At 52.4% G+C, this 14,229-nt stretch overlaps 4 protein-coding genes across 4 annotated transcripts; 1 reads left to right on the forward strand and 3 right to left on the reverse strand.

The window, feature by feature from the left end:
* Positions 1-366: 366 nt before the first annotated feature.
* CORC01_04117 (uncharacterized protein) lies at positions 367-1,575 on the forward strand (the record flags this gene model as incomplete). Its single annotated transcript, XM_022615765.1, has 2 exons — positions 367-1,247; positions 1,308-1,575. The coding sequence occupies 2 exons, from the start codon at positions 367-369 to the stop codon at positions 1,573-1,575; spliced, it is 1,149 nt and encodes a 382-aa protein (XP_022477721.1).
* Positions 1,576-2,131: 556 nt separating this feature from the next.
* On the reverse strand, positions 2,132-2,594 carry CORC01_04118 (uncharacterized protein; the record flags this gene model as incomplete). Its single annotated transcript, XM_022615766.1, has 2 exons — positions 2,132-2,365; positions 2,496-2,594. The coding sequence occupies 2 exons, from the start codon at positions 2,592-2,594 to the stop codon at positions 2,132-2,134; spliced, it is 333 nt and encodes a 110-aa protein (XP_022477722.1).
* Positions 2,595-3,710: 1,116 nt separating this feature from the next.
* Positions 3,711-5,644, reverse strand: CORC01_04119 (ferric reductase like transmembrane component; the record flags this gene model as incomplete). Its single annotated transcript, XM_022615767.1, has 3 exons — positions 3,711-4,772; positions 4,837-5,058; positions 5,177-5,644. 3 exons carry the CDS (start codon positions 5,642-5,644, stop codon positions 3,711-3,713), a joined length of 1,752 nt encoding a protein of 583 aa, XP_022477723.1.
* A 5,586-nt stretch (positions 5,645-11,230) lies between these two features.
* CORC01_04120 (uncharacterized protein) lies at positions 11,231-12,328 on the reverse strand (the record flags this gene model as incomplete). The annotated part of the gene is made up of 1 exon (XM_022615768.1): positions 11,231-12,328. The coding sequence occupies one exon, from the start codon at positions 12,326-12,328 to the stop codon at positions 11,231-11,233; it is 1,098 nt and encodes a 365-aa protein (XP_022477724.1).
* Between the last annotated feature and the right edge of the window lie 1,901 nt (positions 12,329-14,229).

Genomic DNA, 14,229 nt, shown 5'->3' on the forward strand with positions numbered 1-14,229 from the left:
ACCGCCGTGCCACTGTGTGCTGTCTAACAACCGTCTCTTCTCCCAGCCTCTTCCTTCGATTTACCAAGTTCGGGCTGTGCGTCTCCTCATAGCGGACTTGATCAATCTCCCCATTAGCGAATACCTCAAGCGGATACATTCATTTCTCCCTCATCATCTCTTCTTTCATAACTCCATTCGCCCATAGACCCTAGCCGGTCAAGTTCGACAGCTCGTCTAACATGGCTTCCCGAGCCCTTATCCCCATTCTCGTCGGCATGATGCTGTTGACGGGTGTTTGCAATACCCTTCTTACAAAGTATCAGGCATGTCGTAACTCCTTTGCTCTTGGAATCTGGACGCTAATTTGGCTTCCTCTCTCAGGACATGCAATGCGTCCGGAACTGCGATGCGAAGGACCCCACGAAACGGGCCTACTTCAACCAGCCCGTCCTCCAGACGGCACAAATGTTCGTTGGAGAGATGGGTTGCTGGCTGGTCATCGGTCTGATGAAGCTATATCGTCGCTACAGACCCGGAACAGACCCCACGGCCAATGGCTACGAGGCCGTGAACACGAATGATACCGATATTGCGGATGCCCCTCTTGTCGGCAATGTCGATGGACCTCCAAAACCTCAAGAAGATGGCAGTGATGCTATCCTGCGCGGCCCCCGTATCTTGTTGTTGGCGCTCCCAGCCATCTGCGACATTCTCGGCACAACGCTGATGAACATTGGTCTCTTGTTGGTTGCAGCCTCCATCTACCAAATGACTCGCGGCGCTCTTGTTCTTTTTGTTGGAGTTTTCAGCGTTATATTCCTCAAGCGTCGACTTTTTTTGTTTCAGTGGCTGTCTCTAGTCGGTGTTGTCACGGGCGTCGCAATCGTCGGCTTGGCTGGTGCCATCTACCATGAGAACACGAACGAGGCTGAAAGAAGCATCGAAGAAGGCTCTCCCGAGTCCAACGCCTTGCTAACTGTTATAGGTGTTCTTCTTATTGCTGGCGCGCAGATCTTCACCGCTACACAATTTGTTCTGGAAGAATGGATTCTGGAGAGGTCATCCATTGAACCTATCCGTGTTGTTGGATTTGAAGGCCTTTTTGGTTTCACTGTCACTGTCATTGGCATGATTCTCTTGCACCTGGTCATTGGACAAACCGACTCTGGACGCAACGGATACTTTGACATGGCAGAGGGCTGGAGGCAGCTCACACAGAATAAAGCCATCGGAATCTCTAGCATCCTGATCATGATCAGCATCGGGTACGTTTGCCTTTCTCGACCTGACAAGCAGCTATCTTACTAATTTGCTCGTCGATGTAGTGGTTTCAACTTCTTCGGTCTCTCCGTCACCAGAAGCGTCAGCGCTACCTCGAGATCTACCATTGATACGTGCAGGACTCTCTTCATCTGGATTGTCTCCCTTGGACTGCGCTGGGAGACCTTCAAGTGGCTGCAGGTTGTTGGATTTGGTCTGCTTGTCTACTTTACCTTCCTCTTCAACGGAATTGTGCAACCCCCGTTCCAATTTCTTGTCCCTGATGAAGAGGTAGAGGAGCTACTACCGGAAGAGCCGATCGAACATCAGTAACGAGGGGGCCTATTATGTTTAAGTCAGCAGGGCTGAGAATGGCTACTCGAGCGGCAGGAGTCTGTTTTGTGTTGTAGCTTGAATTAGACTAGCTTATGGAAGCAGTTGTGTTCCACGTGTTCGAGGCTGGGATGCTCAACGACGTGATTACAAGGAAATGGTTCGCGTACACAACGCGAGTCGTCTGTATTATGCGCTGACTCACACCGAATGAGGAAATTCTATGCACTGTTCCCAATAACCCTCAAAAGATTCCCCAACTTCTTGGCTGAGTGGGATGTCCGTATACTGATAGAATCAGGTGGTCAGCTGGCAGCCGACTGATAGATACGTGCCACTCTTGTGTAGTCAGATGAATCCCGATAGTCCAGCAGAATGCTAGGATCGATCCCAAACGAAAACCACCGTATACACCAAGAAACGCCGCCCGTATGCAAGGCATCTTGGTGCCTTTGCCCCCCCCCCAAAAAACCAGACGAACTGAAGCTCAAACGCCATATCCCAAGATAGTGCCCTCTCCCAGGAAAATCTTACTTCTCCGACAATAGTAGAAAATCTACGTGACGTTGCAGAGAAGCTCGGCCTCGAGTATGAACTTGCCCTCCTTGTATTTCTCCGTAGCCTCATAGGCTTTGTCGTACTTCCAGCCAACGGTCTCTTTGCACTGCTTGCAGGTGATGTCCCGCACAATATGCCGCCCCGTGGTCATGTTTCGCTCGCTGGGTTCACCCGTCTCGATGTTGACGACGCTGTTAAACAGGTAGGCCTTACCATGCTGGCCTCGGAAGTTCTGATGGAAACAAATTCGTCAGTAAGAGAACCTAGACGGCAATCCGGCATGTTGACAGGTGGCTCCTTAAACTGTCCAAAGCTTGCTGGAGCCGGTGATGTTGAGGAGAAAATGTCATGATAAAACGTACCCGGCTGATGATATCCTCATGGTTCGACAGATGCGCCTTGCACGTCTTGCAGCCGTAGACCTTATTGCTGTTGAGGTAAGTGTTATATGCGAGGCCCATCGTGTGCAAAGCTTCTTCCTATAGAGGCAGGATACAGCGGGAGACGGAATGGTTGGCCTGATGGAGAAGCCTCGCCACGCGGTAGAGGCAGGCAGCTACGGTGTTCGTCCCGTCGTCGACAAGCCTGTTGCAAAGTCGCAGAGAGGGAAGAGAGCTGCCTCCTTTTAGCGCTCAACCGAGAGATGGGGTGGGAATGTCGTGGAAAGGCCGTCGGGTTGACGTGCCAGGTCTTTTGAAGTCTGGAAAACGACGGAGGGAGGCGGATGTGCAAGGGATGGATGAGCAGCGTGCCAGGTTGGAGGGACGAGGTGGGCGCTCAGGTGATGTGAGGGTGCAGGTGAGGTGAGGTGCAGGTGAGGTAAAGATAAGATAGCCCGCTGAAGCACGCTCTGGACCCTCCTGGAATTACCAGTCTGATGTGTGCCCGTCGGGTGTCAGCAACGTTCGAATACCTTGGAATGGGGACCGACCTAAGCTGGACCTCGGAGGGGAGCACTGGGGCCGGGTTTGGTCACGCTTCAACTGTCCACAGTCGAACCAGGAGGTCTGTTAGCTGGTTCGCTGTTTCCGTCCTAGGAAGAAAGGGTGTAGATTCAAAGATTCAATCATCAATGGAGGGATGCGGAAGTCAGGGAGGGTTAGAGGGGCAGCTGGCAAGGCTTGGCTTAGGCACAAGGCAATGGGGGAATGACCGAGGGGACGGCGGGGATGTCGGTGAACCAGTCGGGATCGGGCAGGGGCTGGCAACCTCCACTGGATTACACTGGTGACATTCCGATGATACATTAAGTCCCTTACCTAAGCTACCTACGTAGTAGGTAGGCGCGTAACTTTTGAGTGACGTGCGTCGCATGGTTTCCCGATTTGGGTCTCTTAACTACATGAATTGTGTAATGCTGTACAGATATAGAACTACGGTCTAAATCGATCCCCTATATGTACATTGAACTACCCCGCCGTTATATGTCGATTCTGAGGTACCTAATCCGAACTTCCGTACCCTTGGCGCTCCAGTCGGCTTGAACTGCTTGGCGTCATTTGATGCTTGGTATGCCCAGGAGCATTTCAATTCCGACCACGTCCACGTTGCAATTGTGGGAACATTCCCTTCCTATCTTAATATGAAAAGGCCTCCTCGTTGAAATCAATGGCCGAGTCATGCTGGCGATCGCGAACAGCGCGGCGCACTTCGTCGCTGAGAGCGCCAGGACCGCAGACACTAATGCCCATGGTGCCGACTTGCGACTCCTGCTCAGCTTTGATGAGAGTCTCGATGTTGGGGCGGCCAGGGAACATTTGAACAGTGGACGAAGGACTGTGAATCTCCTTGGTCGATCTTGGCCGACTGACGAAGAGCATAATGCGGAGGACATCCCTTCGCTTCTCCATAGCCAAGATTTCTGTCATCCAAGGTCGGATCCACTCGAGATGCTCGGGGCTCTGGATAGTCCAGATGAGAATTACCTTCCTCGCGGCAACCGTTCCGTTCGCATAGCCGGCAACAAGGTCACGCACGTGAGGTACTTGATGAGTGATTCCAACGCCACCAGCAAACAACATAACGGTGCCATAGGAGCGCATGCTGTGTAGTCCGCCGTAGGGCCCCTCCACCATGCACGTCGTAGTCATTTTGCCCTCAGGGCAAGCCGCGGCCTTGCGATACAGTGTGTTAGTCATGCCAGTGCGGGCGCGAATTACGAAGGACATGGTGGTCTTGCGCATGGCGAGAATGTCTTGACGGTTGAGAGAACCCTTCTCAGCCATGGGATCCTCAGCCTCTTCGCTCCAAGCAACGGAAAATGGATGAGATTGCAACAAGCTGAGGGACGGCATGTACACATAGGCATGCTGGCCGGGTCCGAAGGTCCAGGGTCTAGCCATGGTCACCGTGACGCGACAGGCGTTGCCGGGCAGAGCTTCAACAAGCGCCTTGCTACCTCCGTGACCGACGTTGCCGTAAAACACCCTCCAGGCGCGCCAGACGCGGTCACCGGCCCAGAAGATGACGACGGGCCACATGTACTTGAGCTGGGGGAGAGCCTTCATCTGCAAGTGGTACCAAGTACCTATGACAGCCGTGATGGCAAGCAAGATGTGGAGGAGCTTGAACGTCTCGTAAAAGGCGTGTCTGATCGGGCTGGAAGCCTGAAATCCGATGGCCACGAACGCACAAGTGGCCTATCATCAAGGTCAGCGTCAACACATCAAAGTTGTTTTGCTACAGAATCTTTCATCCACTTACAACAAAGCCGAAGAGCAAGAAGGGGACAGTGGTTGCTGAGGTGATTGCGACCTGCCAGCTGCTTTGATTGGCCGTGTTGGCCATCCAAGCCAGCGTGTGCGCAAGAGCCTCCAGAATCACAATGCGACCGAACCAGCGATGCAACAAGTTGAAGGTATCGAAGGACATGCCGAGCATCGGAATCAAAGGGTTGTTTCGTCCACCCATCAGGAACAAGGGAATCTGCACCTCCGTTAGAATTCATTGCATGGGTGTTGTCTTAGCCTTAGCGAGCACAGATATTCCTATTGTCCAAGACTATTGTCCAAGACTTGTTATTGAGGAGGTGTATAAAACGCACCATGTTCACAACGGCCAAGGTGCCAGTCCGGTTTCTAAGCATCGAGGCGGCCGCAGCAAAGGAGCCAGCGAAGGGGATGTTGATGACACAGAAGGCAATGTTTGTAGCGAAGTAACCGGTGAGAAATAGCAGCTGGAGTCGGCTGGGCAGTGTGCCAACGTTGATGGCAGAGCTGAGCTGGATTTCGCGGTTGTGACGCTTGCTCATGACCGGGGCGTAGAGGATGTTCTTCTTCATCCAGGAGACCTTGGAGTCCGACTGGGCAAAATATCGCTGGTTGTCGTTGTTGAGACAGGCGACGGTACGGACATACCTCACAATGACGGTCCATACTCTCCATATGATGACTGCCGCAGCAATGGCGGCGCAGATGTAATACAGATAGTTGGAGAGGGAGGTGTTCTCGTTGGCCGCATCGATAGCCGCCTGTTGCTCCTCGGGAGACTTTGTTGCGCCTCCACCAGCCATGGCGATAGTTTTGTTGAAAAGGGCGATAGACTTCGACCAGAAGATAGAAAAGAGAGTGATTTCGTGGAATCAACCGCCGCTATGGGTGTCCCTGCTTCCAATGTCCCTAAGGAGTTGCACAGCAAGTTTATCGGAAATCAGGAGAGAACGTAGCACTTTGCCCGTTGTCGAGAGTGAATCTTCTACTAGGAGGTGAGTCGAGGCAGTCGATCGGACACTATATCGTAAAGGTGTTTTGTTTTGTTTTATTTCGCGTTGTTCTTTCTCTTCTTTTAGAGGTACCTCGAAGCCGGCACGATAGTACTTCCAAAAGGGGTGGGCCACTGGAAAGAAACGTCAAAAAGTGCAGTCAATGCAGGGAACGAATATGGCGGCAGTGGAAGAGAATTGGAACGTTGTTGGCTTAGAGACGTCGGCTGCCAGTCCAGGTCTGGTGAGACGAGGGAGTTGGTGAAAGAGAAGGACGAGAAGAGAACAAATGGCCGTGAGGCAGAAGGAGGGAGGAAGAAGGGAAGGGCAACAGAATAGTCAGGAAGAGGCGAGAGATATCGGTGATGTAAGTACTAGACAGAGCCGGGCCACACACCAGTAAGGCACCATGGGCGAAGGGGACTCAGACTAGGTAGGTATTGCTATTAGTCGACCCCAGGCCCTAAGATGTTGCGTTCCTGGTTCCTCTTTGGGATGGCTGTACCGTGTGGGTCGTCGCCCGAGAGTGTGTGAGTGGAGGTAGGTGAACTGATACGGCCCAGTTGATGGGGACTAAAACACCGGTTCTCACAACACAATGAGGGATTGCGCTCTCCGCAAATGTGGGCGTCCCCAGATAGACAGAAAGGAAGCGCCTCCCAGCCGCTCCGAGGCACCACGGTCTCCTACTACATTGTAGTGCACATGTTGTAAGAGTGGGGGAGGCATGGATCCAAGAGGGTTGTCCCTTGACTTTGGGCACACAGGAAAGACAGACGGCGAATTGCAGACGACCATTAGCAGGGTGTCAACTATTCCACCCGATGACCCGACCAGGCGCGGTCAAACAGAGAACACATCATATTACGCAAGATTCCAGCTATGTCAAGTCGAGACGAGGCGTGGCCCTCGGGGCACGCAGGGCAAGGCATGACCGCGCAATTGCAGGGTACATGTTGACAGGCAAACAGGGTTGATCTCGGCAAGGGAGTCCGACTTGAGGTTCATACACGGCATTCGTACGGCAGTTAAAGGGGGTGTGCGCGCGCGCGCGTGCTCGTGGGTGTGTGTGACCAGAGTAGCTGAGAGATCAGACAGTAAGTAGAAGGGCCATAGAAGAGGCACAGAAGCTAAGCCAGCGAGGGCACTGACAGGGATTGGATGACATTGCTCGTGTAAATGTAAATGAGAAAGAGAGGACGACAGCCGGCAGGGGTAAACGATATGAAGTCGAGGTACGTACCGCGGAGCGGACCAGCAATATGTGCCGCAGCAGATCAGGGAGCCACGATGCAGGGGGCTACATGCGCAGTAGGTGGAGTTCCAGGTTCCAGGTTGCCCGAAAGGCAGGGCATGTACTCGGATGTACGTACTTTTCCCAAGTCTCTTCTTCTTACCTTAGGCTGTCCAAGGAGGCGGCGACAAGGGATGCACGCTGACGCAAGGCAGGGCCCTAGGCAGGAAGGCGCCCAGGCAATTAGAATGCGGGACAGTGGCCTGGCCCTAATCTGTCTCTTGCACAACTGTGTCGGTACCTATGTCAGTCTCTTCCACATGTTACGTGCCTGAACTACGGAATACCAAGGGCAAAAGGACGTTCATTCCGGGGTGGCAGCTAATCCCGGCCGCACCAGGCGGTTGCGAAGCTGATTGGCTGCAAGAGTGACTCGTACCTTGCGGCAAGTGAGCTGGTGTCGTAGAGGGGCCAATGCTGGTGGGGAAATCAGGGGCCAGCACTCTGCACACAGCGCCATCAAGTCTCAACCACGTTACCACACAATGTACAGCACACACAACGGGCCAAGACTAATTTAACGGTGTCGCCGTTATTCATAGCATTGCAAAGGAGCGCGTATCCAAGTTTGTAGGAAGGCGAAGCTGCTCTGTTGTCCGGAGTTAGAGTAAGACAAGGCACCCACAAGGAAGGATATCCGAAAAGGGGAAACCTTATTGCGCGCCCATCCCGAGGATCCTATCATCACTGCGTCTTGTGGCCGGCGTCAAGTGGCTTTCTTATACGTTGGCTCTCAGAGGAAGAGGTGGATGCAGAAGCAACTATGGACATGGTCACTGCTCCTACCGTCGTCATGTTTATAAACCTGGTTTCTATCTTCACGTCGGTACGGATAGCCTTGGTGAATATTAATATATCCCAACAATAAACACCCAACCGGGCTGATATGACGGACTGCACCGACATGACGTTGTATTCGGTAGTAGCAGAAGAAGGAAAGAGAACCCACTTTTCCTAGAGCCTCTGAAACAAGCCGCGCTCGATCTACGGCTGCGCTACGCCAATTATGGGAGAGGGCCGGAGGAGTTTCCTGCGGGTGACGGGGCTATCTCCCCTAGTAGTCTCGCTAGACTCTACCTTAGTCAAGCGACCGGTCAAGTACTGTGGTACCGTGCCTTACCTTACCGCGTAAAGTTGCGGGAAGATGGACGCCCCACGTACAATGAAGTGCACTACACAGCGCTCGGTTTTCTTAAAATCTTTCCCTTCATACCACCAACACGGCATACTCCTGATCTTGGCACCAGCTTTGATCTCCAAGCGGCCGTCAGGTCAACGCTGCCAGTCGGTTATTACGACATACTTCCAATTCCGCATTGCGACTTGAGTGTGTTGGGAAAATGCAGGAACCTGTGCGTCTCGGTCTTGTCACACCAAGGAAGCACCGGTGGAGGGCCGCGAACGCGCCTTGGATTATCTCCATGAGTCCATGGCCTTGGGAAGAGGAACCTTGGTCGTGGGCTTGAACCGATCTTACAGAGTGCATCAGGAAACCCTCCCACACCACTACACAATGAGTTACCAAGGCCTGTCGATCGGGTCCGCGTCTCATTCGCATCCTCGTCGTCCGGTCTTCTGACACGCACCCAGGCACCAAATCACTATCGTCACATTCTACCTAACCAGCCAAAACGAGTGGCACGCCGCCCACTTCACGCCTCTCTGAAGCAAGCTGACCCGATTCCCCTCGGTTATACTTGTCTTCCTGCGACGGGACGTGTCTGGGATGTGCTCTGGAGACGGCGGGAGAGTGGGGGTTGATGCACGGCAGAAGCCAACGAGAACAAGGGCATCGTAGCATCCCCCCGGCCCCGAAGAAGTAGGCGTTGCGCGGCGTGCCTTTGGGGCTGATGCGAGAGGCAAGCAAACAATGAGGGCAAACTGCGATCGGTCTCAGTCACTGGCCAAACCACTGTATGGAATCATCATCTGGAGTCACACAGATCCCCCGACCCGCTATGTCGATGTCAATTCGTCCCCCCTCCGTATTCCGCTAAAGGTTTTTTCCCCCTCAAGAGAGTTCATGCTAGACGTCGTATCGTAGTCGTACCGATACCCCCTTGTGTGCCTGCTCGCGCGAGCGAACTTCGGATCATCGCCGCCTGCGCTGCTGGAAGCATGTGGCAAAGTAAACCAAGTGAACTCGGTCTACGAAGAGGAATACGCCCCGTACTTTAATTGTCTCTTGAGAATCATCTTGTTTACTTTTTCTACCATCAGACAAAGCTTGAAACTTCAGTTGCACACCAGTGCCAGGGAAATCACAAGGAGCATGCATTAGCTATTATGAAGCCTTCAGTCATAAACAGCAAGTCGAATGTCTCACTGCGCCACAACAACACCGTATGTATCACTTCAGCAGGCTTGGTTTACCAAGCAGCAGAAAGCATAGATGCTTCCCTTATCGTTGTTTAATCCCAAGTCATTTTCTAGTGTGACACCACTCGGAATCTGACCGGCGACAGCAAGTGTTTTCCATTCTCCAACAGTGTGCATGGCAATTCGCGCAGACACGATACGCCAGAGTCCTTTCGTCTTGGGATGACGGCGTTTCAGTCATGAAGAATTTCGCATGATCCGTGAACATGGGATAAGTCATCTCCTCGGTCCTAGCCTGCGCGGGCCTTGACTCGGACGATACAGCGGAAGAAGAAACGCCCCAGCCTCACGCAAAATTCGATTTTGCGGGTTGCCTGATTCGCTGGGCGGTCAACTACTTACCACCCGGGCGGTCTACGAATACATACCGGCCGTTTATCACGGCTATGCCGTCGTCGTCATTGGACCGCATTCTGAGACGGGTGCGGTACTAGAGATGTGTAAAAGTATCGCGCGGCCTTTTCATGACGATCCCCACCTCCGTCTCTGTTTCTAAACGTACTCACCATCAAGAGAATATGCAGGTTTCATGCAATCGCCACAACGAGGCATGCGACTTGCAGTGTGCCACTGTGCGTAGTGTGTTGCGAACACCAGAGTGCAGAATTGCAGCCACTAGTAACCAGACTGTCTCCAATTATGGCTTAGTCAACGGCTGCCTGTCCTCTCGCAAGCCCTTGCTCTGCATCCCTGGCATCGTGGCATATCATCAGATTGCCTCGTTCAGCTCTTCAGTCTATGTCGTGCTCCCCAAAATACCCACCAATGATTGATCAGAGCTGTGCTAGACTCTCAGCGAACCGCCAGGAAGAGAGTAAAGATGGCCAAAAGGTTCCAGTCATTCTTGTACGGGCAAACGGCACAGCAACATGCCTCGCATCTACATCCTTGCAGTCCTATCCTCTTCAACAGAATTTACCAGCTAAATTCGATCCACGGGACAGACACTGATATTCGCACTCGCCGTTGGCCTCGATGATCTACAACGGTTTTATAGTGTTTTTAATAGTCGTCTATCGCTCATGCGACCCGTTTATTCCCAGTGATATCGTGGCCGGCCAGTCGGCCCAGCGCGTACGCAAAACGTACAGCCCTGACAAGAAACGCGTCAGGCTTGCTTTCCATGTTGCCCGACTAACCCAGCCCGTCCGATTTCGACAAATGTTCTTCCGCTAGCCGCCGTTGGGCTCAACTTTTGGACCTTTCAGCTGCTGTAGTGCCCACTGGCTCGCCGAGTAATACATCCACAGCTGCTTCTGCTTCACGAATTGCTCCGTCTCGATCGCTCTGCTCTGTATGGTCTCACAAGCGCCTATCATGCACATACATCCATTTCGGACTTCTACTCACCCAAATCCCGTCATCATATCCGTAAACTGTCAAGTCCGTAAACTGTCAAGTCCGTAAACTGTCAACACATCTTCTGTTCATGCTGCCAAGGATTCGCCGCTCCGTTTCGAGAGCTTCGGATAAGAAACACCACAAGAGACGGGTGATTGGAGGCAAATGCTACACTACAGAAGAAAATCCCACTTCCCCATCGTGAGGTCCACATCGATGACAACCCTATGCGATGTTCCTAGTCGTTACTCCACTCACAAACAAGGATATGAAACGCAGCTGATGACTGTTTTGTATCCTATTGACTCGCACGAAATCTGTTGATATGTTCATGCCCCATAGGTTGGACTGAGATGAATAACGCAATCTATTTGTTGCAGCCGTCATTGTATTCCTAGCTCATCCTCGTCGCTGCATCCATTGGCGATGGCCTGCACGCTCAATCCCGCCAAAATCTTGCGAGATCTTATCTCGCTGCTCCGAATAACCCGCCGACACCCGTCCCGTTTCCTGGATCCTGCAACACGGCTTCCCAATTGGGACTTGCCTAGAACTCGTGGCCAGTTCTCCAGGCCCATGCCAAGCTCGTCAATTCCGTCAATCCCAGCGCGCGAGTCTTGCTTGCCGCTGCCATGATCCTCGCTCTGTGCTCTCTTCCTTTTCCCCGCCGGTCGCTTGCCCAGTTGGTCACCGCCTGGCTCGATCGCCGCCGTTGCCGGTCTTGCTACCAGAGACCCGCTTTTCTCTATTCCTTCCCTGGTCGGATCCGATCCCGATTGATCCGCCAGGACCCGGACGTCGTCTATGCCTTTGGCATGTCTTCCGCTTCGGCGTCGCTGTACAGTTCCTCGCGTTAAGGCATCTTGTCTTCTTGCCACTGGGCTGACTGCAATCCACTCGCTGATGCCATGTTCCCATCGAAAACCTGCAAAGTCGCCCTGGGCAACGGCCACATTATCTTTCTCCGCCAAGTTGTCCTTCAATGTCTCCGCAAATACAAGATCGCGTAGGTCGTCGGTCTTCTGAGCCAAGAGAAAGGCCCCATCAGCTCGCAATGATGCAAACCTCTGTGTCTCTAGCTTGTCGACGAGTTCGCAAACCTTTGCGAAATACGGATGGGATGGCTGGCCTGTGGCTCTGCCACAACAGTGGGCAATCGAGCAGGTGAGATCGACGGTAATGTCGAGAAGGTGGCTGTCGTCATTGCTAGTGTTCGAGACTCTGCCCAGACCCATACCATTTCCAAAACCGTCAATCGCCGCCTTCAGTCTTATTCTTGTGGCCTCGTGCGCCGCTTTCGGGGACGAAGACAAGAATAAAGCCAGTAACAGGGGATATGCGGCTTCCTTGCTGCCGACACGGTTTCTCAACAGTCTCAGTGCTTGATGAAGAATGTGAACTACCGCCCTCTGGACCCGACTTTTCTGACATCCATAGGCGTCATTTGTAGTACCTCCAAAATCCTGCGAGATCATAGCCATAGCCGACAATGCACCGAGTACACTAATCAAAGTGTGCCTCGCAGAAATTGGTCTTGTTGTGAGCCCCGAAGAGTGCCTTGAGCGTCTTGGATATGCGGTTGCAGACAAGACTGCAAGTCCTGTGAATGTGAATTCGGCTGCAGAGGAGTGCTCTTTTTGCTCGAGTATCGCGGAAGCAGCTGTGCTCCATAAACCCCCAAAGGCCTTCGTTGAGACTGTGTCGACGAGGGACCGCTTGTGAAGTAAAAGCGATGAAAATGTTTCAAGCAAGTGAGATTTCACAATCGAATTGTCCGCAAGGTGCAATAAATAGGCTGGTAGCTGGCTTTGCGTGTCTGCTTTGGGCGGCTGTCGTACTTCAGGAGACTTATCATAGAGAAAGCGAAGCCAAGCATCCGTGAGGTCCGCTGTTTCGTGGAGAAAGTCCATAGCCTTGCAATGATCAATCAAGATGCGAACGAATGAGACGTCTAGTAGTCCGTCCTTAATGACTCCGGTTAGAAGATGTATAGCATGTGCTCGTAGAAGTGTGCGCAGATGACTCCAGCCGTTATCGGTGCCTCCTAAGGTCTGTAACTCATCGTATACTCGTAAAGAATAGGCCATTCGTCTGATAGACGATACCGGTCCGTTGTTTGATTCCTGAGACTTCTCCCAATTCTCGATCTCCGTCGCGCACTGGGGCACTTTGTTGAGGCACATCGACAACAACGACTTCTTGCCGACTGCAGTATGGTTGAGCATTGTCGAATGTAACAGGGTATCTAGGTCATGTAGAATGCCCTCATAAAGCTGGTATCTCCCAGGTTGCAATATGTATCTGACGCGCTTTAAATTGCCCATGGAGATGTCCAAAGGCCCACGTCTCGCAGTCTTGGGCGGCGTACAAAAGCTCCCTGTCTCTTGGCATTCGTATAGGTCCATCCTTGGTGATGTTGCGATATGGGGCCTGACTTTGCGTAGAATCGGCGTTGAGACTACGGGCAAGTTGGAAGAAGAAGTCGCGTTAGGCTTTTGACGAAGGTGGCTCTGGGATCGATTGGTAGCCTTTGAGCCCATGCTGCTGTCATCTTCTGTGAGACTAACTGACCTCTTGGAATATGTACGGCGTGGGCGCCGCCGCTGTCTCTCGGAAGAGTGCGTTTCGTCCACAGGCTTCGGTTGTTTCGCTGTTGGGCGATACGGCGTATCGTCGAGGATTCCATTATCAGGCACATCCTGTCCACAAGTAGTTCTCTCGGCTGCCGCAAGCCTCTGTAGCAAGGCAATCCGCGACTGAAGAGGGCGCAATAGTCTTTGACATCTCGAAGAAGTCCAAGACATACCAGAGTGAGTGGCGAATCGAGCACCGTGTTTTGCTGCCCAATTACCGGTTCTCTGATTCGCATTGCCGTCCCTCGCCATTTCTGGTTCGCCGGTTCTTGGATTTGAATCAACCGAGGCACCCTGCAGTTGATAACGGTTGTGTTCAAAATGCTTTCGCGTTGATCCAAGATACTTTATTATAGATACCCCTTGCTGGAGAATGTTCTCGGGTACAGTCAACCCGACTGTACTGCGTCGCTTGACGATTGTCGATGTCGATTGGTGATGGCGAATAAGACTGAATCTGCTCAGGGATGTAGGCTGAAAGCATGCTGAGAAGTGAGCGGATGTTCAAAGATACGAGTGCAAATTAGCCTCCAAATCAACAACAAGTGAAGAAGGGAAATAGTGTGCTAAGATTGGGGATTTAGTTCAAAGCGTGCTGGGTAGTTTAAGGATGAAGCTGGGATGTGATATTTCCATCACAGTGAGTGTTTACAAACTCCTTAATCAGGTATAGTGTGTATACTGACATGGGTAGAGGGGTCACCAAAAGGGATAAGATTATCCGTATTTAGCGCCATAAATTGGACGGT

This window comes from Colletotrichum orchidophilum, assembly GCF_001831195.1.
Source record: "Colletotrichum orchidophilum strain IMI 309357 chromosome Unknown Scaffold_26.1, whole genome shotgun sequence".
Lineage (NCBI taxonomy): Eukaryota > Fungi > Ascomycota > Sordariomycetes > Glomerellales > Glomerellaceae > Colletotrichum > Colletotrichum orchidophilum.